This window comes from Dermacentor silvarum, chromosome 5 (assembly GCF_013339745.2).
Source record: "Dermacentor silvarum isolate Dsil-2018 chromosome 5, BIME_Dsil_1.4, whole genome shotgun sequence".
In the NCBI taxonomy this organism is placed as follows: Eukaryota; Metazoa; Arthropoda; class Arachnida; order Ixodida; family Ixodidae; genus Dermacentor; species Dermacentor silvarum.
The window spans coordinates 21,611,805-21,634,347 of record NC_051158.1 but is presented as its reverse complement, the minus strand read 5'-3'; the positions used below and the strand labels follow the sequence as shown (position 1 = coordinate 21,634,347).

At 46.1% G+C, this 22,543-nt stretch overlaps 1 protein-coding gene across 1 annotated transcript; it reads right to left on the bottom strand.

Annotated features, from left to right (window-relative positions):
- Nucleotides 1–382: 382 nt before the first annotated feature.
- LOC125939636 (uncharacterized) lies at nt 383–21,978 on the bottom strand. The gene is made up of 12 exons (XM_037715007.2): nt 21,813–21,978; nt 20,094–20,312; nt 18,276–18,443; nt 14,469–14,672; nt 11,521–11,670; nt 9,575–9,737; nt 8,553–8,755; nt 7,958–8,257; nt 6,168–6,274; nt 5,504–5,703; nt 4,494–4,761; nt 383–2,814 (listed from the first exon to the last, which is right to left on the bottom strand). Exons 1-12 carry the CDS (start codon nt 21,949–21,951, stop codon nt 2,596–2,598), a joined length of 2,340 nt encoding a protein of 779 aa, XP_037570935.1. The 5' UTR covers nt 21,952–21,978; the 3' UTR covers nt 383–2,595.
- Between the last annotated feature and the right edge of the window lie 565 nt (nt 21,979–22,543).

The window sequence follows — 22,543 nt, the reverse complement described above, 5'->3', positions numbered from 1 at the left end:
TTGGTAGCCCAGCAGCAAAACGTTCCTGACGCTTCAGTGAACTTGTGTAGAGCACTAATCATCGACCCATGGCTTGTGCCTAATTGACAGGCACCAAAGGACAAAATCTTTGATGTAGTAAACGCTAACCCCAGCTTACTAGTTGGAAATATGAGGAACATTCTGCGGAGGGGACGAGAAGTGGCGGCAAGGAAGAGAGAAATTGTTCATAGTTTTTGTTATTGTGTGGTGGTAGTGGTGGTCGTCGTCGTCATCGCTGACGTCAATCGACCAATTCCACATGGAGAAACCCGAAAGCCAAAGGTTGGTCGGCGAGATGGGACTGCAACCAGGCAGGCTGGTTGCAGACGATTGATCTATATGCAGAAGACACTACGACGAAAAAAATAAAAAGGAGCAACTTTATTCTATGGCATGACAACACGGCCACAGGAACCTCGGTGACATTTGGTACAGGAATATGAAAATACGCGTGTTTCGAGTAAAAAAAAAGGAATAGATGAAGGAATGGAGGAATTCCACATACCACGAAGGCGTCCTGCGCACCGATATAAATACTGACTACAATGTACGCTCAGACACACAGGTTTCACACTCAACGTAAAAAAAAAAAAAACAGTAAAACAGAAAGAGCACGCGCTCATACATCGCCGTATTTGTACGGCTATACCTGGTAGACAATGTCGATGTCTTCATCCAACTTTGTCCTAAGTGTCACAAAATTGTTTAATGTTGCGTGGAAAAAAAATCTGTCCCCGCTTCAAGAATTTCTCGAGCTGTCCTCTTATTCAGCATGGACCACTACGCATGCGAATTTGCACTCCTGACTCTTTCAGGCACTTGAAATTGAGCTTTTATCGCGAGTTAACGGTGGTCGAACAAAGGCAGCAGAAGATATCACATGGACTCAAGATGCTATAAAGGATTTATTAAAATGAGTGTTCGTGTGACTGGCTTCATTAACGTTGCAGTTTATGCTGCAGTTGAGTCCTTTTATAGAGTTCGCTCAAGTACTACCGCAAACCCACGTCACGATTTTTCAATCATATTTTATATCCATTGAAAGGGAAACAATACAGTTATTATAAGTAGTATTATGATGTTTGTGTTAGTGGCTCAACCATGTCGCTGGTGCGCAGACGGATCTATACTGAACGACTCACTCGAAAATACCATTGTACTGAGCGTACTATAAATGCCGATGTGTACAAAATGAATTCCATGGCAGCCTGTAAACTAAGGATTGACTATACAAACGATGGTGAAAAGGCGCATTTTATCATCGTGATTTTAACAGACGCGAACATGTATGGTTTCAATAGCGCAACATTGATAGTAGAGCCCAGTCCCTGTCATCACAAAATAAGTGCCTGACCAAGTTCTCGCCAAATGGCCTGTGGGCGCAATCTTCTAGCGATGATTGAAAAATAAGTCTAGGTCGCGTATGTGGGTTCTCTGCAAACTCTACCTCAATATACTCGTAAAGCAAACACCCAAACAAGAAAACACTGCAAGAATGGCTTGTAAATACACTGCCTATCGAATAAATTAATAAAAACAGAGAGCCAAGCAGTGCTTAATTAAACCATGGCTTTTGGGACTTTTTTTTCGAGTTCTGCTGTACGCCGACAAACTTTTCATGCCACGAAAAGTTAATTAGCTGCACAATATCACTGCTTTTTTATTAGCCTGGCAAGGTAGGCCCGTTCCTCATCGACGTATATCTCGATGAACGGCTTCTTGAAGCAGTGAATCTAATACCAACGTTGGGGATCAACATCAGACAGCATGCACAAGCAAAAGCCGTATTTCTTTGTGGAACCCCCACTTGCATTCGTATTTCACAATGTTGTTATCTGTGATCAAGAAGCGCCGTGATGATGAAATCATGACAAGATCCAGCGGACAACAGCTCGTTTAAACCGTTTTCTGAATGCCCAAGACCCAAGAATCGGCATCTTAGGCCTGCTCGTCATAAGAATGCCCTGACGATTCTGTAAACTTGATGCCTTTTCCCTTAATGCCTCACTTTGAACGAGCCTTTGGAATCATGTCCCTGTTCGTCTTTTATTCATCGTGCTATACCCTCTAGCACGACCACACGAGCGATACCTTCATTGCGTATCAGTTCTTTTTTTTTTTTTACCTTGCCCTCATCTTATCGTATACGACTGTCAACTTGCCAAACACTTGATTTTTCCTGTAAAGTTTTTCAAGCATGTGGTTACGTGGGCCATTGTCAGCTTTCCGACCTTTTTTTTTCTCATAACTGACGGTGTATTGTTGTCAATGAGAAAAGATCGACTACAATGCTGTCTTTGACCAACACTTATCAAGCGTAGACAGGTTCCTGCATTTAGCAAGCTTGTCCCCTCACCAGGAACGTCGTATGCGTGTCACTCAAGATGACGACACGGCCCGACAAACGTCGTGATAACTGTCAACCCTCTGATGACACACAACGCAGCACCCTTCTCGTGAGAAGCATCACCGTCATCAGGTTCACGTGTCACACGTTGCCCGTAATCGTTGAGCTGCAGTCCTGAGCTCACATCTTCTTACTCGAAAGAGGAACACAGTGTACACGCGTTTGTTTTAGTAGAGAATCTTCTCCTTGATCCAGCTGTGGTAGTTGCTGACCTTGGCGTAGTAGCCGTAGTGGTCCTTGCGGCCACATCCGACGCCCCAGCTGACGATACCGATGAGGTACCAGCGGTTCTTGCGTTGTATCACGAAGGGACCACCGCTGTCACCCTTGCACGCGTCGCCCACGATCTCCTGCTTGTAGCCCGCGCAGAACATGTTCCTTGTCACCTGTAAAGACGGGACAGGGAAACGTTTAGGAGACGTTCAGCAATGAACAAATAGGCACAGTGATTGCATTTTTATGTATGGTCATCTTAGTCTCTTATCACGCGCTCTCCCACAGTATATTACGAGAGTGCGCTGACACTCGCAAATGCTCATGATACTTTATCGTACTTAAATGCTGTTTAAGAGTACATAGGTCTACAAACTGAATGGTTTGTTAACAAAGGCTAGAAAAACAAAACCAGCTGTCCGAAAGGTTAAAAAAAACGTTGGTAGAAATTACCACTCTATTCCGGACTTTATCTCTACGCTACTCATTACTCCAAATTTTATAAAGACCTAGCACGACTTCCGTCACAGTTTATCAGCCTAACTCCTTCGATGCCGACACAATAGGCTTGGCCTCCCTAAAACTCTCTGCAGAGTTCTGAGCTGTTGAGGACAGGCAGCATATGGTTAAGTTTTATGAACTGTCGACATGAACTCGAGAATTGTTTTCTGTACTCCCCTCCGACAGAGCAAAGGGGTAGCTCGCGCTGCTGGCAGTCTCTAATATCTGACACAGATAGATAAAGATATGGGCAGAATTTTTTAATCTGTTTTACGTACAATACTAAAGGTGTACAACCTCAAGTTGATATTACCTTCTGGCGTGAAACGGTCACAGGGGGTCGCTTACTAAAACCGCATGCAACGAAAACCTGTCATACGATTATCGCTTATACCTTTACAACCATACTACCCACGCGCTACCCATCGTTGTGTAGATAGGACAGAAATTTATTACTCGATCATGCAAGTCTCGCGTGCGCAGATTACACAATTGTCGCGCCACGCGTGATGCAATCGGAGCTAAATTTAGCCTCGCGCACGGAGTTCAGAGAGGTGTAGCTGTGCAATACGTTAGTCCATCTCAGCCGAAATGGGCACGTTTGAGAAAGCTCACTATGCCATGGCAGTTATCATTTAAAATCAAGCTCAAACTGGTGCTCATCAGTAGTTATAAGGCCCACAAGTGTGCAATTTGTTGCAGAACTTTCACGCTTTCCCGGATACGGCCTTCCTGCTTTCGACACCTAGGGTCCCGAAATGGCGTAAAGAGACTCGAGCAGCAACACAGAGGGATATCCGAGCCTTTTGACCTCAGTGGAACGAGTCAGTGTCCATAGGAAGCGCAAGCACCGGAGCCCCAGCCATTTACGAGTGCGACGGGCTCGACTCGAGTGGTGCCGGGTATTTTCGAGAGCCACAAGTATAGAGAGGTCATTTCTTTACCCTAGTGCTTAAACACTCTGTTCAAGACAATCGGGCTCATTACTAATGGGAGGCGAGCGCGATTGCAAATTTAGACCGTTAAGACCACCACTAGCTGTAACATAAATTAGGCATGTGTATTGGTGCGTCTGGGTAAGTCATTTCTGCACCCAAGTACCCACGGCATCTGCAACACGCACAAGACGTTTCACATCTTTGACTGTGCCTGAGTCTCTGATACAGCCTACGTGAATTTTATTCCTCTTTAACTATATATTTTACGCTATTAGCGAGATTCCTTCATTTATGGAAGGCTTCTCTTGTGGCAAGATGTTTTCCTACCCTCCAGCAATACACCACAGCTACTGCCACATGGCACTCGTTATTTCCCGAAAGAAACAGCCCAGCGAGAAGCGTTCGGCGTTTACCGGGTACTGCGTGGACGCCTGGCAGGTCTTGTGGTCGATGATGGGCAGCCTGATCTCCTGCAGGTACCGAGGAAGCGTGTTGACGCTTTCGGTGAGCTGTCCCCAGCCAGTCACGGTGCCTAGTTGCACGTCTCCCGAGCTAAAATAGTCCCGCTCGATGGTCGCGCTCTCGCCCAGGCACACGGGCAGGATGTAGTCCGTGAAGGTCACCCGGTCGGCAAGCTGCACCAACGCGATGTCGTTGTCGAACGTGTTCACGTTGAAGTTCCTGCAAAGAGGGCGTTGCCATGAAGACACCTGTAGAGTGTGCGTACAATGTAATTAACGCATACAGAGTTCTTCCAGCTAAGCTGATTGAGCCTGCTCTTGCTGTTTAAATTTTTTTAAAAATTATCGGCCACCTGGAATGTTACCAGTGCAGTCTCTCAGGACAAGCTTTAGCGATGTGTAATTCCATTAGTGGAACATTCTAATGCACCTTAGTGGCATTTACGGATATTATTTTCAAGCATTAGATTTGCGTCTTGACGCACACATTTAGCAGACCGTTAAAACGTACATTATTACGATGAAAGAAAGGTGAAATTTCCATCTTATCTTATAGTCGCATCTCCCCCAAACTACAGAACCCTTCAATAGAATGGTGATGAACATCTACTACGTCCCTCGTAAACTAAAGTTCCGGGTCTCATCGAGCATTGTGGTTCAAGGTGGACAGTTTTCTTTGCGCTCAATAATAGTAAGGCTACCGTAAGTTCCCCTATAAACACGTACAATTACCTAACTGTCGTGGCTATCTACCCTGTTGAGATGGTTGCTAAGGATAATGAGCAATTCGTGGAATTGGGTTCCGTGGCAGCAAATGTTTAGTGTCCTGGAACTTGTTCTATGATGGGGGGACGCTTCTACTATTAGCAGCTAACACGGTACTATTGTTCAGGACATGTAGACTTCATGTTTCTATGTTACGCGACATCTTTGCCAGCATTTAACGTTCTGTGCATACTTACGGGTGGAAGTGCACGTCAGCAATCTTGGTGACCACCTGCTGCGGCTCGACCACGGTCTGGTCGTACTTTCCCAGCCTCACTTCCACTTCGTCTATGCGAATCTCGTCCCTCTTGAAGCAGTGCGAAGCCGTGAGCACCCACTGGTCGTTCACCAGGCTTCCGCCGCAGAACGCCTTGCGCAAGTCCGTCCAGAACATCACCTGCGCGAACATGAAGAGACATATATGTAACCACCGACCAGAGCATCTCAAACGACAGTCATCGAATTGTTTATGTCCGTAAGGGCACTTCAGCAATCCGTGATGCTTAAAGCAGGCGAAAAAGAAGACTAGAGGAGGTACTCTGTAAGAGTCCAGCTAGTGGACAGGTCCATGTCGTCTGCTGCTGAAGTGTTGATTTGTTGTGGCGCCTGGTTGCTGCGGACGTGCAGTCCAGCCCAGCCAGTCAGAACTTCAAAAGCAGACAAAAGGGACATGTCCACTAGGTGAACTGTTACAGAATGCCTCCCTAGGACGCAAATATGGGACGCTTATATATCCAAATATAGCATCGTTGCTTTCTTTGGGACCTTGGACCTCAAACTTCAAATGAGCTTGCGAGGGTTCTTGTTGCGACATATCAAGGGGAATGGAACATCAGGCTGACTAAATACCATCCAGCTCACCTGCCATGGGTAGGCACCTTTGAGGGAGTCCATTCCGCCGACAATTTTTCCATGCTCGACGTGCGGCTTCGACATGTTGGGACGTCCCACGAACGGAATTCCGCAGACTGGAAAACACGAAAAGTTTGTCTTTGTCAGTGTCATATAAGCTTTTTTTTTTAATTTGCAAACGCTTGGGAGGAAATTCGAGCGTTTTATGTGTTTCTTTATTTTTATTCATTTGCAGTACCCTCCTCAGGGTAAAATACATTATAGAGTGAGGGGCTACGTAAACAAAGACAATATATATACATGCATACATAAGTTCATCACAAATACAGGTTGAAAACAATATTAGTTCACTAATTTCATTCCATTACCAACGTTTCTGCAATACACAAGTAAAGCACGGCAGCTATATTCATCGTGCATTAATTCGAAGTATCACACTTACAGTAACAACAAAGGTTATATAATGTATCGTTCAACAAAATGGTCCAAAGATTAGTTGCGGTTAGCTAACGCAGCTTTAAATACAGCAGGATTACTTATACTAAATGTTGATGCTGGAAGACAGTTTCAATCGTTGCACGTTTTCAATAAAAAAATTATTGCGAGTGTGTCATTGTGTTAGAGTGCTAAACGTGTACTTTTTGCACGTCATACGAGGAGACGAACGGGGCTGGATTAATCCATGCTGACCGAAGCGCTGCGTATGTGTAGCAGCGTTCGTTGAAATGAAGCAGCATGTCAGTGGTGCAATAGATCTCTTGAACTCTTATGGAATCCACTAGCTATCGTGAGTGAAATCCACGAGCTATCGTGAGTACCGGAGCTTCCAGGTCTACTAGGAGCCAGTAGTATAAAAGCTACGAACAGGGATAAAGTGCATCAGAAAGGCTGGCCTATGCATCGAGTGGTGGACCTTTCTCAAAGATAGGTTCACCTATCGAAACTTAGACCAGCCTTTCCGAGATACTCTATCCCTGTTTGTAACTTTTATACCGCAGTGTGCTACACTATCCGTCGGCCCCCTTCGTGATTTTAGGCCTACTAGGAAGCAACGCGAGTTTGGTTGACACCACACAGTGGCACGTAGGAATCGTAAAACTGTCCCAGCAGTAACCGACCTGCAAGTCTTTCAACTGGTCAGATGGTCACGTGATTACTCTTGGCTTCATATGTGATTGCCGTTAGGCTAAGGACTCGCACGTGGGTTCAATTTCATGCTCGGTAAATTGCGCTGAGGTGTATCGTTGTTCTGTGGCGGTTTTGTCATGCCACAGAACATGTCCCGTTTTGCTGGAAAGTGGGGAGCTATTCTTTTTTACTCGGAAAAACATTCATTAATGCGTGGTCAATTGCGACGTACTTGCGTAAAAGCGCACTACGCATCGCGCCGACAGCCACTGCTATTGGTTCAACGTCAGACAAGCGCAGTCATGAACTTCGCTGTACAAAACAAAAACGAGGAAGGTAAAACAGGCGGAAATACAGGGACGTTAACCAGCGAATACTTCCGGTTGGCTACCCTGTGCTGGAGAAAGAGAGAGGGAGCGCGATCTGTGCGTGACAGTCTGCGATAGTCCCTTCTTTCCTCCTTTTAATCCTCGCATCTTTTGTACACCACCACGTAAGCCTTCTTGTAAGCCTTCTGTTCACTACCTGAAAACTTCGACATAAAAAATATCAGCCTTGTCCACGGCTGCAGTACTGGTAAATCCGTGTATCTTCTAGCAATCCACGAAGAGGCCACTGCTTCCATATCTCAAAGCATCGCTGCAGAAAGATTGTAAGACCACGTGACTCACTCTCTTCGATGTTAACCCTGGGTAGCACCCTGAGCAGAGCGGACTCCTGCACAGTGCAGTTATTGCGGCGGTCGGTGGCCACGCAAGTGTACACGGCGGAGTCCTTGGGCATGGCGTCGCTGATGTAGACCAGCCCGTTGCCCAGATCCCGGTACCGGCTGCTGGTCGGGAACGGCAGCCCATTGCGCAGCCAGCTAATCTTGACGTCGGACGAAGGCCGCTGCGGGGCCTGGGCCGTGCAATGCATGATGGCCGTCTCGCCGTGGGGGATTTCCTGGTCCTTGGGACTCTTGCGAAAGACTGCGTTTTTTTTTTTCAGAACAAAACAGGCAAATGCCGTTAGCGACCAAAACAACAATAACGCGCCTCTATATAGAGCATTCCCGTACTCGGCTATTAATGCAGCAATTCAGATTGAATTCAGTACACTAACTCAAACTGTAGAGTAAGTATTCGAAAAGCATTCAATATTTGATTCGTTTCGATTCTGGCACTACTCAAGTTCTACTCCATTTGGTGTCAAAAATGAACTATTCGCCCATCTCTAGCAAAAGTTATCAACCAAAGCGATAGTTAGCACGAGCCGGATACTCACAGACGTTGCACTTGCTGCGCGGCTTCGTTCCGGCCATGACGACAAGGGTTGTCGCCATGGCTTCGCGGTCCTCCGTGCTGACCAAGCATGTGTAGCTGCCAGCCAGGTCCGAGTGCATGCGCCGAATCCACAGCGTGCTCGGCGATACCAGGTAAAGGTGGGGCAGCGGCATGGTACCGTTCAACACCGTCTCGTTCTTGAACCTGCACCACCGGCAACGAGCGGTGAACGATCGCGTTTGTAGCGACGACGTTTCTATTCATTCGCTCGGCGCCTTTCCGCTACTTGTTTGCCTCAGACCTACACCCTTCTAGCCATATGTGCCTGTGGTCTTTTCATTTAGTTTATTGTGATACTTTCAGGAGGGGCGGGGGCGAACTGCGCATTACTTGCTATCCTCAAACGTAACTGCACAACCACTGCAAACAGGCGTTTGGACGCATAGCGCAATTTTCCAGCCACATGATAAAACTCTCGTGTACTAAAACGATGCGCCCACGTTCACAAACAAAAAGTTCTTACGACAGAATTGTTCGTAAGAGCATCTTCCAGCCAAATCTGGATGTCGGACATATTAGCAAACGCCATTGGCCAATGGTAAGTTGGTAAAACACTAGTTGCTTAGTCAAGCTGCAGTTAAGCAGCTTTTTTACGCCCCTTTCTCTTCTTGATATGAGTAAATAATGATTGATTGATTGATTGATTGATTGATTGATTGATTGATTGATTGATTGATTGATTGATTGATTGATTGATTCTTTACGCCCGTATTCACAAAAAGTTCTTAAGAGAGAACTGTCCTTAAGCAAATGTTAGCCACTCGTGATGTTTGACATATTATTGGCCAAGGCGACCAGCCGATAGCAAGCTGCACTTACGAACGAGCAACTCTGTGAACTCGTTTCCTAGGTCTGATCTTCGTCACTTCTCGTTCCTGTCCGTTTGTGCACTGTGATTCGTAGTATTTACGAACGAAAAGCTTTCTGAAATCGGCACTTGGGCTTCGGCATAATGGTGCTTACCACTTGACACTGGATCCGGGAACTTTTGGAATGCATTTGAGTATCCTCTGGTCGTCACCAGCCACCGTCTCATCGGGCGAGATTTCCTCGATCAACTCGCGAGCAGGAACTAGGGAGTTCTTGCGCATGATCACAGTCTTGGCGTCTTCCACTTCCGGTTTATCTACACGGCAAAAAATGTTTCGCCGTTATAAACTTTGAAAGACGACAGCAGCACATCTACAATCCACCAAGCAACGCAGCGTCGTACACTTCCAATCTGTATATACGTGAGTCATGAGACGTTGACTACGCAAGTTTGTGGGTTGTCTGAGAAAGTAAGAAGCGTGCATAATGAGCGTTTTAATAACAGTCATCTTGCTTTGATGGCAAAATATGATTGTTTCAGCTATTCTGACATTCAAATATAGCCAAGGAGACCTTACATTGAGCATGCCCACGCCATAAAGAAATATTCTTATATTCATTCACAGTAGAAGCAGACACAGCATAAATTATTGCTCGATTCATCCGCGTTTTTGTCTAAAGTTAACATTAGCAGATACTCTAAAGCCCAAAAATATGTGCCTTTTCATTATGCCAATGAGTCACCATTAATGTAGCACCATGCTTGAACACTCACTTCTGTGAATTTTTTAAATAACTTCTCGTAATCAGGGGAAAACACATTGTTTCTAGCTGTCCATTTACTCATGATATTCATGCTGTATGACATCTCTCTAACCCTATTCCAATATACAAAAGCGACATAACCCTTTTGTCGGCGCATGTCAATAATTACATTCCTTCGTCCGTTCATAGTCCTTTACGGCAGCTACAGTTTATCTAATAAAAAAGCCCCAGACTACCGTGACAGCGATAAAATCTTGCGTCTACATCAATGCAGCCAACTGCGATGCAGCCGACGTGCGAAAAATAAGGCCAACGACGAACGTTTCCAATCAAGCATAGCCAACTATTCGGCCAAGGCACCCTTTTTGCCTTCTTTCCGCCCATCCAGTCATTCCATTAGTGTTCCCGTGCATCATCCATCTATCCACTCAATAAAAGTTCATAAATCTATATGTTATGCCACACGCGTGAAACCATCAAATACACCTGAAGAGGAACAGCCCCCCTTCTATAGGAGGTTCTGTCTAAATACGGGGAAACGGTGAAATCGTTTTTCTCAGCAACCACTGCACCAAATTAGCTGAGGTATGCTGGGTTTCAGACAAAACGTAAACATCTACCGATTGTAGAAGCAGATTTCTGATTTATGCTATGAGTAACTTTACAAAAAATTGTTGAAATATGCAAAAAAAATTTGAAAACTGAAGCGTAATGTTTATAATTCTGTAATTCAGCAATAATATGTGATATCAAAGCTTTGTATATCTCACATGGTGACAAATTTAAAACTGACAAAATTTATATATTACACACCGCTCTGCACTATACCACTGATTTGTGAATGGTAACTTCATAAAAACCCTCGTAAACATTGCAATGATTTCACGTAAGCGGTAGACTCACACCTCACGTTTTTCTGCTGCAGATGCTCTAACAGACGCAGTTTACATAACTGAGATATCTGCTTATTGTTGCATAGTTACGAATTTCTAAACTTTGTGATTTCTAACTTCGCGGCTTTCTGCAAGATTTGTAAGACATTTCATACAGTAAATAAAAATGACGTTTCATTCAGACGCTAGAATTCAGATTTTTTTTCTCAAATGCAACAGATTTCATGCAAATCAGTTGAGCGGTTGGCTAGTTCGGACATTTATGGTTTCACGTGTATCTGAACAGGAAAATCAGAGTTGGCCTCAAACTAACTAAAGCGTTCTCTTCACACTCTTCTGGGTGTTTCCTCTGCAGGTGTATAAAATGAGCACACGCGTATCCAGTGAACTGCGTCCACTGAACCATGTAACCCTGCTTCCTCAATGTGCAAACACACTCACCAGCCGCGGAGACGAGGTAGAAATTCGCGAAGAATCCTCGGAATTCGGAGAAGTTGTCGCTGTAGAACTTCACTCGCATGCGGTTCTCCGAGGTGACCAGCTCCTTCATTTCACCCTTGTCACCGCACAGTCGTCCAAGTGATCGCCAACCTGAGAAGCACCGGAAGCGAAGATTTCATATTGTGGTTTACGTCGGAATCATTTTGCGATTGCGGGCAACTCAAAGTATTAGGTGCCGATGCACCGCAACTTATGAATTGTTCCGATTTGTTTGCTTGACGCGTGTTTTCTGTTGTGCGATCAGCAATGATTTGCGGAGTACAAATCTTTGTTTATGTTTCCTGGCGCCACAGAAGTCTTATGTCTCATTAGTCGCTTCGCGAACCAATTCGCTGAACCTTGAGTTGTGCTCAATGCAACAATTTCGAGTACATCACACACTATTGACGTTCTTCTTGACATTTCAGTCATATTTACATCTGTGATACCTTATCAAACACTCATTTATGTTAGCGAATTTTTAAATGAGCCTTTTTCATTACCTTGACATTATTTTGTGCTTATTATGAGCGAGCCATGTAATACCACTGGCTCCGCGCACCAGCCTAGGCTATGCGTCTGTATGCCGCCAAATTACGTGGACAGTGTGGGTCATTTTCATTCATCTAGCAATATCGATGACCGAGGCCAACAAATGTAATACGATTTTGAGAGGGGACAGTGAGTTTATAACCGCTATCTCTGTAATTGCTGTGCATTACGATAATACCGAAGACAACGTCATCGATGTTTACAGAGCTGTGCTTTCGAATGAACCATAACGGCAGGATAACTTTCGGAACTGGCCACCGGCTGTTTGCGCGGAGCTCTTTCTTAAAGGATTATGTATAGTGGGCTTCCTTGGCGCAAGCTCCAGTCCTGGCCAAAGAGCGTCACTGTCTTAAAAGAAGTTCTGGATTTCTCGCGCCTCCCACTATACCGACAGATGAAAATCAACATGTTTGAGCTCGAGCATGCGCACCCGTAAATGCTACTGCGCACGAATGTAACCTTGAAAACGTCGACGATGTGTATAGTTTTAAATACAGGGTTCATGTCTATCCACATATACTTAGGCCTAACCAAATGGCAAGAACAAAAAGGTTATGCAGGTATTCTTGCTTTTCTTTGTAGTTCTGTGACCACTGTCAGGCGCATACGCGAATGGTAATTTCTTTTCTTTCTTTGCCCCCCTGAGAAGATTCACTTTTCTTTGGGAATTCCCCTAAAGTACGATGAGCTTTTTTTTTAGGTGAGGACGTTGCTGGAAGAGATTTATTAGCGAGGGCTTCTTCTGTACACTGCGTAAGTAAAATGGCTCTTTCTTTTGGGTTCACCATAGACTAAAACCGAAACTTTCCGTGTCCGTCGAGAAAAAGAACAAGTCGCCTCGTGTCCCATCGGTGACGCACATGGATCTTTTCGTATCTCTCACTCTTTTTCATTCTTTATGTTTAACAATCGGCACGCAGACATCAACTTTCACCTTGCTTTCGTCGGAACACATCAACGTTTCCGGTTGTCGCTTTTAAATCTCGCGCTTCGTGTTGTTCCTTTTGAGGGGGCGGTCTACTCTGTACAGTTTTTTTTTTTTTCACTTTCCTCGATAGCCACTGCCTCGTGCTAGCCTTGTCCGGCGGTCGGTCTGTTCTTTTATATTCAGCCATGGCAAGCACGGGGACAACCCAGGCGCGGAAACACCTTTTGCTGCAGCTGCCCCTTTCTCACTCGTTCAACCTCTCTTTCTCTCTACTCAGGGTTCGCATCACGCAATGGTCGTGTTTTTTCCCGGACCGTTTGTAAATGCGCAGTTCGTCGCAACGTGCGTCTTTCGGCCGCTTCTAACGGGTTTCCGAACCACGCGGTGACAGCCTCTGTATGAACGATCTGATTGCATAGCTTAATTTGTTTTGTTTCTGCGCGTTCTCCTCGCATCCTTCTGGAAAGTCCTGACGAAGGCCAAGGCTATACTGCCGCCTTTGGCTTCGATAGGCTCGTTAAGCGATTCGCAATGATGCGCAATTTGCGCACGTCGCTAGTTCTGCGAATGTATTCAACCAAGCGTAACAGTATAGAACTAATTGACTCGCAATACGATGCTGAAGGCTAGTTTTAATTTTGCGTCAATCAAGATTTGTGCATAGGTCCTCTCCTCGTAATAATCATACCCCCAAACGAAAATATGACACGGTACAATTTCGCGACGGCCCTGTCATTTGTTCTTATCTTTTTTTTTTTCTTTTTGCTAAAATTTCATTAGTTGAGTAACTTCACAATCTATTCTCAATGTTCTGGTGCATCGGTGTCTAACTAGATTTTCATAGCATTATTTAGCAGGATTTTTACCGAGACATTCGGTTATAACGAGAAACGAGAGGTCTTTGTGAAATGGGTTTTCGTCCCTGCTTTGTTGCCTCTCGCCGTACACTTTCTGTCGTGTTTATGTGGGGATTTGTCTTCTGACGCATTTTCGTCGACTCTTGACGTCAGAGTTCTCGTTTTGACAGATCTCATCAATCGTATCTAATTTGCGTGTAGTGTTTAAGGAGTTTGGGGGAGAGGGTGCTGGGAAATAAAAAGCTAATATCATAAAAAACACTGAAAAAGAAAACTTAAAAGCGCCAGATTGACAACGCTGTCTTAGGTGACGAGGAGGTAGAGGGGAATATAAATATGAGAGGGAGAAGGTACTCTGACACATGCGCGCACAAGAGAAAATATGTGGTCAAATGCGATCGCAGAGGCCCGTTGATCTAAGAAATTCAATAGCGCAGGCAAAGGCTTTTAGCTGGGATTGAAAACGACGGCAGAGATGGCTCCTGAGGACAACGTCTCACGATGTTGCGTACGGAAACGAAGCTGTTAGCTCTTGTCCATCACGGACATGGACACAGATCGAGTCCACGTACCATCCTGGTGTCCGTCCCAGATCTCCACGAAGTCGAAGGTGCAGTTCGCGTCCGGCTCCAGCGAGAAGTCGACGAACCGCAGCGCCACCTTGGCCTCTCGCGGGGCCTCCAGGTCGAGCAGGCAGTGGGTCGAGGCCGGGTACCTGTTGGGGTAGTTGGGCGTGGCCACGGTGCCGTTCTCCGAGTCGGAGGCCACGACGCAACCTACGCAAAGCATCGAGAATGTTACACACGTTACACGCGTCAGTTGACAGTCCAGTCCACTAGGTCGAGTACTTCGAGCGCGTGAAAACGACAGCGCCTGAGACACGCTAGGAGAATGGAGAAGGCACACCGACACCGGGACTTCAAAAGAATAGAACCTCCTTCCCGTCGCGCTTTTGGCTATCGAAGATATCGAACAATTTCGCAAGGGCATTGCTGACATTACCACGCGCTTTTCTTCACGTTGTTACCCCTTGACCTCTGAAATAAAATTGGCCTTGAGGGTACAATAAAAAAAAAAAGGAAGAAGGCCGTCCGAGTTCCATCTCTCTTCGTTGTGTTTGTCAAGCACTGCCATTTTCAAGAAGCGCTACCAACTAGCACAAATCGTCTACTCGGCTTCACTTCAGGCTCACATAACTGCGCAGGCATAGTGAAAGGCTTCTTAAATTTGTACTTACGTTGTGTAATAAGCATGCCGATGTGTGCTAAGTGATCGACAGTGGCCAAACGACGGCATCATAGCTGCGGATTCTTTTCTTTTTGGGCCATTTGTGACCACTTCAAGAGTGCATGTCCCTGTGAACCCTCTTGTCTTCCTTGTGTACTAAAGCTTTCAGAAACCCTAGTGGGCAACCATCCACTAATTCAGAGTAGTTAGGACTGTCATTTGCAGAACACTGGTACATTAGCGTAACAGCTCCATGAACCCCTCTCGTGTAGTACAAGCGTGGAAAAACGGGACTCGATGTGCGTACTTTAGTAAACGGATAACGATGTCCTACACTCTATAAAGCCAAGGAAGAGCTTCGAGCCGATACGTTGAATGCGTGCGTCAATCTCGCCTGTACGCCTTCAAACGGAGGGCATGCACCAACATAGTACGCGTCAACAATAAAAAATCAGTTGTTAATTCCTCTTCCTGCACTACTTGTGTCTTATGTACGCTTCTTCAGCCCTGTTATTTCGTCTTAGAGACGTAGTGTAAGGTGAGCCTTAAAAGACCCGCGCAACAAACGTCAATTACTGTGTCCGCCAGCTTGAACACTTCAACAATGCCTTCAATGCCAACAATGTCTTCAGCCTACAACAATGCCTTCGGGCGATGTAGGTATTACTAATAATAAATATAACACTTTGATGGAACAGTCACTCGTGTCCATATGTTAAGAATAGCAACTATTTGAATCAAGGCATAGAGGTCAGCCTGAGGCAATGTGCTCTACCTGCCACTCTGCATGAAGGCATGAAGGGAACAAAAGAAAGGAATGAGCGATGAACATGACAAAGGGAGATTCATTAAGTTAGATTCTGCGGTGTTATTAAACAGGATGGTGATAAGGATGAAAAAGCCTAAGTGCTCAAAGGAAATACGAAAGCAAGAGAAAGACGGCCCGGGGCGGTTTAGAAAAGAATCCACGTTCGCTCTCACCTCGCGCGTGGTTCTTCCCCACTTAGCTGCGACGTGACCTTGCCAGCTAGATTGGACATTGAAAACTTTTGCTTTATTTTGCCATCGCAGTTTGTACAGATGTTCCTGCACCGCGCGTGGCTAATAAGCTACAGCGAAACCGGAAACTGGAAATTCAAAGTAAATGGACAACGCCGTTGGGCAACTGGGTTTCTGAGGAAAGTCCTCAGCTTCAAGGACGTTTACGCTTGATGTAATGAAAGAGTGTGCTACCTTCCTTTGGCGAGCCGGTCTTGCGGTGACGAGGTGAAACGTGATGGCTAAACACAGCCCGCAGTGTATTTTAGAATTTTTTCTGGTCACTTTCAAATATAATTGCTCTTCCTGTGACAGCCCCTCCCCCCTTTCCCCATGCAAATCCTTAAATAACAGTCTGGTTTGTAAGCCTATCGGTGCATGATGTGCTCTGCCAGTTGACCAGTATCAGTGATCTTATTCTGCTTCTCCATCTTGTCAGCTCTGATTGGTTCAGGGGGCTGCTACGGCCTCTCTGAGTGGCTGAAGAAGACGCCATGATGGAATTTGACAATATGGCCGGATTCGACAGTGTTCAGAATAGCATTCCTTATTGAATTTATCCGGCAGCAGCAGCAACAAAAGCGCAAGGAAGGGGCTTGACCCACAAGGGAGGGGCTTGACCATGCAGGATTCGCTTGCTGATCGAGAACCCGGAGCTGGTAAACGTAAAATGATAGGGAGTGAATTCTGCTGAGAAGCAGGTAAAATAAACCTCAAATTTGTGAGAAGGACATTCGTCCTACGCGCCATGAAAAGCGCGCATACACCTGCGTTTTTTCCTTGAAACGATTTTAAGAAAGAGTTTGCGGTTACCGCTCTTTTGTTCTGTTCTTGCGCAAATTTTGCAACAAGATCGCATTTTACGGTCCGAATCGTTCAATATAACATGTGGCACTACTAATTACCTGGTCTGTCAAGACAGAACTGCCAATTTGCATTCGTGTGCGCCTCAGACGCACCTCACAGCAAATCATTCAACGGGATCTCGAAGGCCATGTTTTGCCGTACTGCAGAACGCCGGAAGTGAGATAGCCCTCTTTTTATTTTTTTTAAACAAGCCTCACTCCTGGTGGCGCAGACAAAGGCCAATCGGCAGGTTTTATTTTTATTTTTTTTCTTGGCAAACCAGGCAAGTAGTAGTGCCAAGTATTATATTGCACGATCCAGACCATAAAATGCGATATTTGAGCAAGAACCGAGCAACGGTACGCGCAATTGTTTTTCAATCGTTTTAACGAAAAAACGCAGCTCTCTGCATTTGTCTCCGCACCCACCGTGATGGCGCAGTGGCTGTGACGTTGCGCTGATAAGCCCGAGGTTGCGGGATCAAATCCCGGCCACGGCGGCCGCATTTCGATGTTGGCGAAATGCAAAGACGCCCAATGTACCGTGCATCGGGTGCACGTTAAAAACACCCCATGTGATCAAAATCAATACGGAGCCCCCCACTATGGCGTGCCGTGGTTCTGGCACATATTATCCGGGAATTTAATTTTTATTTGTCTCCGCTTCCCAAATAACATTTCGTCTACACTGATTTACAAATCTTTGCCACTATTTTTGGATTCCGAAACGTTTCCGGCGTCCGTATGGGAAAAAAAATTGGCCGCCATCCCGCCCTGCGAACGTGAATGTCCAGCGATGCTGTATCAAACACCTCACATGTTCGAGCATTGTATTCACGCTGTTCTTCTGGTGTCTTTAATTTCCATAGTCTACCCATGGCAGTCTTAGAATGGACTCAATGAGTTGCTAGTCTCCCTTTCATATATGAAAGCGTGGTGACGTCACTAAGTATATATATATATATATATATATTATGCCTGATTGCAAAGAAAGATATGTCGTTTGCCTTCAATTGTTTACCTGGCGCTTTGTGTTTACGCCACGAAATTTTCCGACCAACGAGAGGTATACAGATTCGCTGTAAAGACAATATTTCGTGTTGATGGTGCTTAGCCGGTGTCTTTCTGTTTATTTCCATGTGGGGTTCCTTACCTTATGGCGCCATAACGACATGAAGCCAAAGAAAGAAGCGACAAAAAAAGAGGGAAATGCTCAGATCATCGAGGCAGTCGCCGGTCATCGCGTTTCCATGGGGAGGCATCGCTTACCTCCGTCGTGGCTGACCTTGATGCCTCCGCTGTTGCTCTCGTACTGAAGCAGGAAGCCACGATTGCTGAGCAGGTCGTCAGACTTGAAGTGCACCAGCACGCTGCTGCTCGTGGAGCGAAGGATCCGCTTCTGGGAGTCCCCGCAGAAGCGGCCGAAAGACGGAGAGTCTTGGGGGAAAGAGAAGAGATCGTTACGAGCACATAGTATATGGTCACGTTCAGGCGTTCCCGCAGCGGTAAACGACTGGACTGAAGTCATCAAGCAGTCGCAAGCTTTCCACAAACATGCGACTGACAATAAGAGAAAACACGGGGAATGCGGGAGATGGAAATTCAAGATGGCGAGCAACATGAGTACAATGACGTGAAAGCAGGAGCCAACGTTTCGGCAAGTGGACTTGTCCGAAACGTTGGCTCATGCTTTCATTCTGTTCTCGTTTTGCTCATTGGAAATAAGAGAGACAACATAAAGAGGTACGCAACATACGAATAATGGTACCACATATCATGTACTGTAAGTTGTTCATTTTTACAGCATAATGTACAATGTGATGTCGTTAATGTATTCTTGTAACCCCCCTACAACGTTCTAATACCCCGACTGTTGTCCATTCTGTGGTGCCCCAGTTGTGAACGCAAATTCCACCTGTACTTGATGTCGACGTGTCCTAGCCCTTACATGGAACGTCGCCGCCATCTTCGCATTCTGTTTCAAAAGTCCTGTGCAACGCTCGAAGGCTACAATCAATAAAGAAGGTGGTGCATGATGCCACTAAGAAAGGTACTGAGGCCAGTTTCACACAAATACAGTTTAAAAGGGAAGCCCAGATTTAATGTAGACCATGTTTCTTGAACTAAGTGTATGTAGTTTATCGTTAAGAACGCAGCTTTACATTGATAAGTTCGTCCGAATAAATCTTAATCACTCGACCAGTGGTCGCTCAACGATGTATCTCTAGAGCAATTCCCAATTATCCCCTTGAACTGACCTCTTCGGCGACATGCGGGGTCTTTTAAAAAAGTCACAGTTTCGCCCGAAAGGCGAAGCATTGATTGCAATAGCAAATTATTAGACAGCTATACGAAGCAAAGTTAGTCGATTGTCAGCTACATAAACCGCTGTAAACATTCGCTTACTAGGTGAATTAGCAAGTATGTTGTCACGCACGCACAGACACGAACACATCTCACTCGATGACCGCGGACACTCGCTGTCAAAACGCTGGCGTGAGAAAGCGCGGCCGCAGCGGCGAGCAAAGTCCCCTTCGTGCTGCCTCTCGCTTCAACGCGAACTAGGCGCGCGAGAACACAACGCACCCGAAGCAATCAGTTGTCTCACGTCTGCTAGCCTTCGCACCCAGCACAGATTGCCTCCAATTTAGATAGGACGCGCGCGCCCGCGCTCAGCCTTCGCAGCTGCAGTAGAAGAAGAGAGGCGCAAAAACCTACCCCCTTCCCCCTTCTCCTAGCGCGCGCACATCGCCCCACTTCCACACTTGCACGCGCGAAAAAAAAAACGGCGCGCACCCTCCCCGCCTTCCTCCCTTGCGAGCGCGAGAAAGCACCGCCGCAACAAGCCACCGTCCTCCTCGACTCCCACTCACAAGCTTTTGTTCGCGCCTACAGCATATGGCGCGCAGGCCGAGATGTTATCGCGCTTGGACTTTATATGGAACATCACGGCGACGACGACGACGGAAATTCGCCTACAGTGCCCGTATAATTATATCGCAATAAAATACTTTCATTAACACTGCCTCTGCTTGTAAACAACCATGCGAAGGGCGACTGCGGCATCTGCGCTCCATATATACGTACCTTCGGTAGAGCCGTCGAAGATCTCGACGTAGTCGAAGGCGCATGTCTCGTCGAACTCGAGCGCGATGACCTTGAATCGCATGACGATGACTCGTCCGGGTTCGACGTTGATGAGCGACCAGCAGCTGCTGTTGTCCGGGTACTCGAAGGGGTAGCCGGGGCTCGTCACGTTGCCCTCGTCGGCTGTGAACGTGTCTCCGCACGCGTTCTCTGAGAGCTCTGCGTTGTGTCGAGGGCAAGAGTGAAAAATTCATTGATTGATTATTTGATTGATTATATGCTTTCTTGTTTTATTTATTTATTTATTTATTTTTAGCATCCCAAAGCGGCATTGCGGCTATGAAAGAGACGCCTTAGTAATGCGCTACGAATTAATTTACCGCATGAGTTTCTTTACCATGCACATGCATCCAAGCAAGTATTCCCGAACACAAACTACACAAGCATTGAAAAGGCATACGCCATGCCACATTTCATTAACTCGAAAATGCGAGGCATAATCTTAAGCACCAATGTAGCCAAATGCCAAAACAACAAATAAATTATTACACCATCGAGCTGCATCCATCCAGAACAGAACAAGCCACAAGTAACGTAGTCTGTCATGTTATCAAAACCTGCGCGGAGTCTTTGCTGCCCTATATTGGATATTTCCAGCCGAGAAAGTGTAAGAGTGTGGCTGAAGATTAATATGCAGAAGACAAAGATAATGTTCAATAGCCTGGCAAAGGAACAAGAATTCAGGATCGCCATTCAGCCTCTAGAGTCTGTAAAGGAGTACGTTTGTCTAGGTCATTTACTCACAGGGGACCCTGAACATGAACAGGAAATTTACAGAAGAATAAAACTGGATTGGAGTACATACGGCAGAGATTGCCAAATCCTGACTGAGAGCTTACCACTGTCGTTGACAAGAAAAGTGTACAATCATTGCATTCGACCGGTGCTAACATATGGGGCAGAAACTTGGAGGTTAACAAAGAAGCTCGAGAACAAGTTAAGGACCGCACAAAGAGCAATGGAACGAAAAATGTTACGCCTAACGTTAAGAGACAGGAAGAGAGCGGTGTGGATCAGAGAACAAACGGAGATAGCCGATATTCTAGTTGACATAAAGAGGAAAAAATGGAGCTGGGCAGGCCATGTAATGCGTAGGATGGATAACCGGAGGACCATTAGAGTTACAGAATGGATACCAAGAGAAGGGAAGCGCAGTGGAGGATGGCAGAAAACTAGGTGGGGTGATGAAGTTAGGAAATTTGCAGGCGCAAGTTGGAATCAGCTAGCACAAGACAGGGGTATTTGGAGATCGCAGGGAGAGGCCTTCGTCCTGCAGTGGACATAGATATAGGCTGATGGTGATGATTAGATATTTCAAACAGAACTTGAAGCAGGGCAGTGAGCAACAAAATAACACTCGTGGATGGTCATTCCAAAGAAACGGGTGAATTTATGTGGAGAACCTGTACTCGCCAATATCGGTGGGGGCGCTCGTCGGTAGGTCGTAGTCAATGAACACCGATGCTTCGAGCGCCAGAAATGAAAACTGACATCAGGAAGCAGACAAAGAAAGAAGTTGTCCTGTCTGTTTCTCTTTGAATCGCTTTCGTGATTTGTGCCGCTAAAAACATGGATGTTCTTCAAATAGAGCAGCCGGCCCAGCAAGAGGCTGCTCTCCAATAATTCATTAACTTGTTATTATAGATGATGCAAACTGACCCGCGACACCAGTGTCCGCGGAGAACTCCAGGAAGAAGCCCTTCTCTTCGTACGACTCGTCCGACTTGAAGACCACCGTGACCGACGTGGAGTTGGTGGTGATGGTACGGTTCGTGATGGTGCCGCACATCTTGCCCATGGAGACCTGCCTCGGCCCGATGAGCACGTCGATAGTTGTCGTACCTGTACCAGAATGAAACGTTTAGTATGCCAACCCTGACACAATGAGTACACTGTTGTGAGAGCAAACGCAGCGTGTGTGGCCATAACGAAGAAACCAAACAACGTGTTCTCCCTCTCTGAATTACTGTATTATTCCCTGTTGGCCACTTTCCTGCCACTTGCTGCTACGTTAAGTTTTTATGGCAATTTCGAATAACACTCTTTCTACACAGGGCGTGACGGCAGTTGTGTGCCGTGCCTTCACTTTTGTGCTGTCATTGTTGTCGGTTAAGAGCACGTGGTCTGTCCCACCGCCAGGAGCTAAGAAGGATCCGCGCGGGTGCTGCATTGAGACTAACTGCAACTTGTCTATGGGTTCCCGACCATCTATAGACTGGACTTCGGAGTGACTTGTCTTTTCTTCCCTCGCCCAGCTGCTCTCGCAGACCTACCGCAACTTCTGGTGGCACTGTCACGGAGTGCGCTCATCAAGGCATCACTAACTGTCGAAAGTGGGGCTTCATTCAAGCCACCCACCAGAGTAGGCCGTCTGCGGACCTGCGGCCCCC

Bases quoted from the DNA above. Each gene is read 5' to 3' on its own strand.
- LOC125939636 (XM_037715007.2), bottom strand. From the start codon at position 21,951: ATGGGCAAGATGTGCGGCACCATCACGAACCGTACCATCACCACCAAC. The intron at 14,673-18,275 runs GTAAGCGATGCC...TGCTTTGCGTAG, and splicing joins CAAGGTCAGCCACGACGGAG to GTTGCGTCGTGGCCTCCGAC. The intron at 5,704-6,167 runs GTGAGCTGGATG...ATGTTCGCGCAG, and splicing joins AAGGTGCCTACCCATGGCAG to GTGATGTTCTGGACGGACTT.